The 1,526-nt window shown below is 36.4% G+C and overlaps 1 protein-coding gene across 6 annotated transcripts in view; it reads left to right on the top strand.

Moving 5' to 3' along the window:
- Window positions 1–1,526, top strand: part of garnl3 (GTPase activating Rap/RanGAP domain like 3) — a gene marked incomplete in the record, with an annotated part of 108,791 nt that overhangs the window by 98,819 nt on the left and 8,446 nt on the right. For all 6 annotated transcript variants that reach the window (XM_014006601.1, XM_014006596.1, XM_014006598.1 and 3 more), the window contains 1 exon segment: window positions 660–795. In XM_014006601.1, coding sequence (XP_013862055.1) covers window positions 660–795 — 136 coding nt within the window.

Genomic DNA, 1,526 nt, shown 5'->3' with positions numbered 1-1,526 from the left:
TGTCAATATAATCATAGAGTGTGATTTATTTTCAACTCAAAATATCTTGAAACTAACGAAATATAAAGTTATCGGTGAATAAAATTCATCTGGATAACAGCAGACTGACTGCTCGTAAAATAAACGACAGGTCTGGACCACTCGTGAATTTTGTTCGTATCTGAAAAAAATCTTAGAATACGAAAACATTGGTGAATGCCACAAAGTCTCTTAAATCACTCGTACGCACAACTTAAGAAGAAATCTGTGCGAACGAACGGTTCTTGCATGAGACCCAATGTATTTTATTTTAACACACTTAACTTGTCTTTTAAGATCTCTGAGTCCCAATAAAGTCCTGGAAGCTTGCTGACCTGCTAATTGACTAAACTTTGCTGTTGGAATCATATTGTTTGTCCCTTAAAATGCATATTGATATTTCAATAAATGTTTGTGCTTTTGTTTTAAAATGGGCCTAATTTGAAGTATTGTTTATGATTTGTGTACCTGCGACATTCGGCTTGACTACATAGCAGTAAAACTGTTTTAAAACACGATTCATTTAAAACACCAAGCATCAAACAAACACTCAGCTCTGTTCAGTTTTCGTTTCTCCTTCTACCTGCGATACCTGTCATCTCTAATGTTTCAGTCTCTCCTTTTGGTCTTCTCGCCCACAGTCGGACATCTATTTTGTCTCGTCGGCGCCGGTGAGCTCAGCCTCCAACTGCAGTTCAAGAGACACCAGCTCCCAGAGCTCCCCGCAGACACCCACAGGCTATGAGATGCCCGTGTTTCCTTCACCGCTTGGAGATGGTGAGCCCTGTACAGCTGAGGCACCAGGGGGGTGGGGGCTTGATATAAAAGGTTTTTATGTATGAATACAACCTGCAGACCTGTTTGACTCTAGCTCCTCTTATTTTGGAGCTTGACAGTCATTTGAAACAGCCTGTCTCCTCTAGTGTTAGTAGTGTAATTATGGGTAGTTTTCCACAGCAGTGCCATTATCAGGACTATTATCTCACTTTTCTCACACCGCAGCACAGACAAGATGTTTGTTAGAGAGCTCCTACTGATCATTATTCATTGAGTTGCTCAGTAAACAGGTTCTAGTAGTTTTAAATGTGTTTTTTTGTAATTTTTTTGGCTGCAGCTTTTTACCAAAATCTTTGGGGATATGACTCGACAATATCAATACTACAAATAAACACAGAAAATCTAAAAATGCAGCACCATCCTGTTGAGTGGTGAGAAGGTTGGAGTATATTTAAAAATGAGCTTTAGGACTCGAGTCTTGTAAAACATTTAGTAACTGCTAAATGCTATTTAAAAAAACTGCAAGGGATATTTTAGATTTTGCTTAAAAAATTTTCAAAAGGCACATATGATTGGCGTGAAATATTCCTTCCGAGTTTTCTTTTAGTGAAGAACGATCAACTGTCTTGCATTAAATAATTGGATTTTTATTCATTTCTATATTTAACGTTAGCAAAAATAAATAAATAAATAAATAAATAAATAAATAAATAAATAAATAAATAAATAAA

The sequence above is a fragment of the Austrofundulus limnaeus genome, unplaced genomic scaffold, assembly GCF_001266775.1.
Source record: "Austrofundulus limnaeus strain Quisiro unplaced genomic scaffold, Austrofundulus_limnaeus-1.0 Scaffold36, whole genome shotgun sequence".
Lineage (NCBI taxonomy): Eukaryota > Metazoa > Chordata > Actinopteri > Cyprinodontiformes > Rivulidae > Austrofundulus > Austrofundulus limnaeus.
This window is presented reverse-complemented; position numbering and strand designations above follow the sequence as displayed.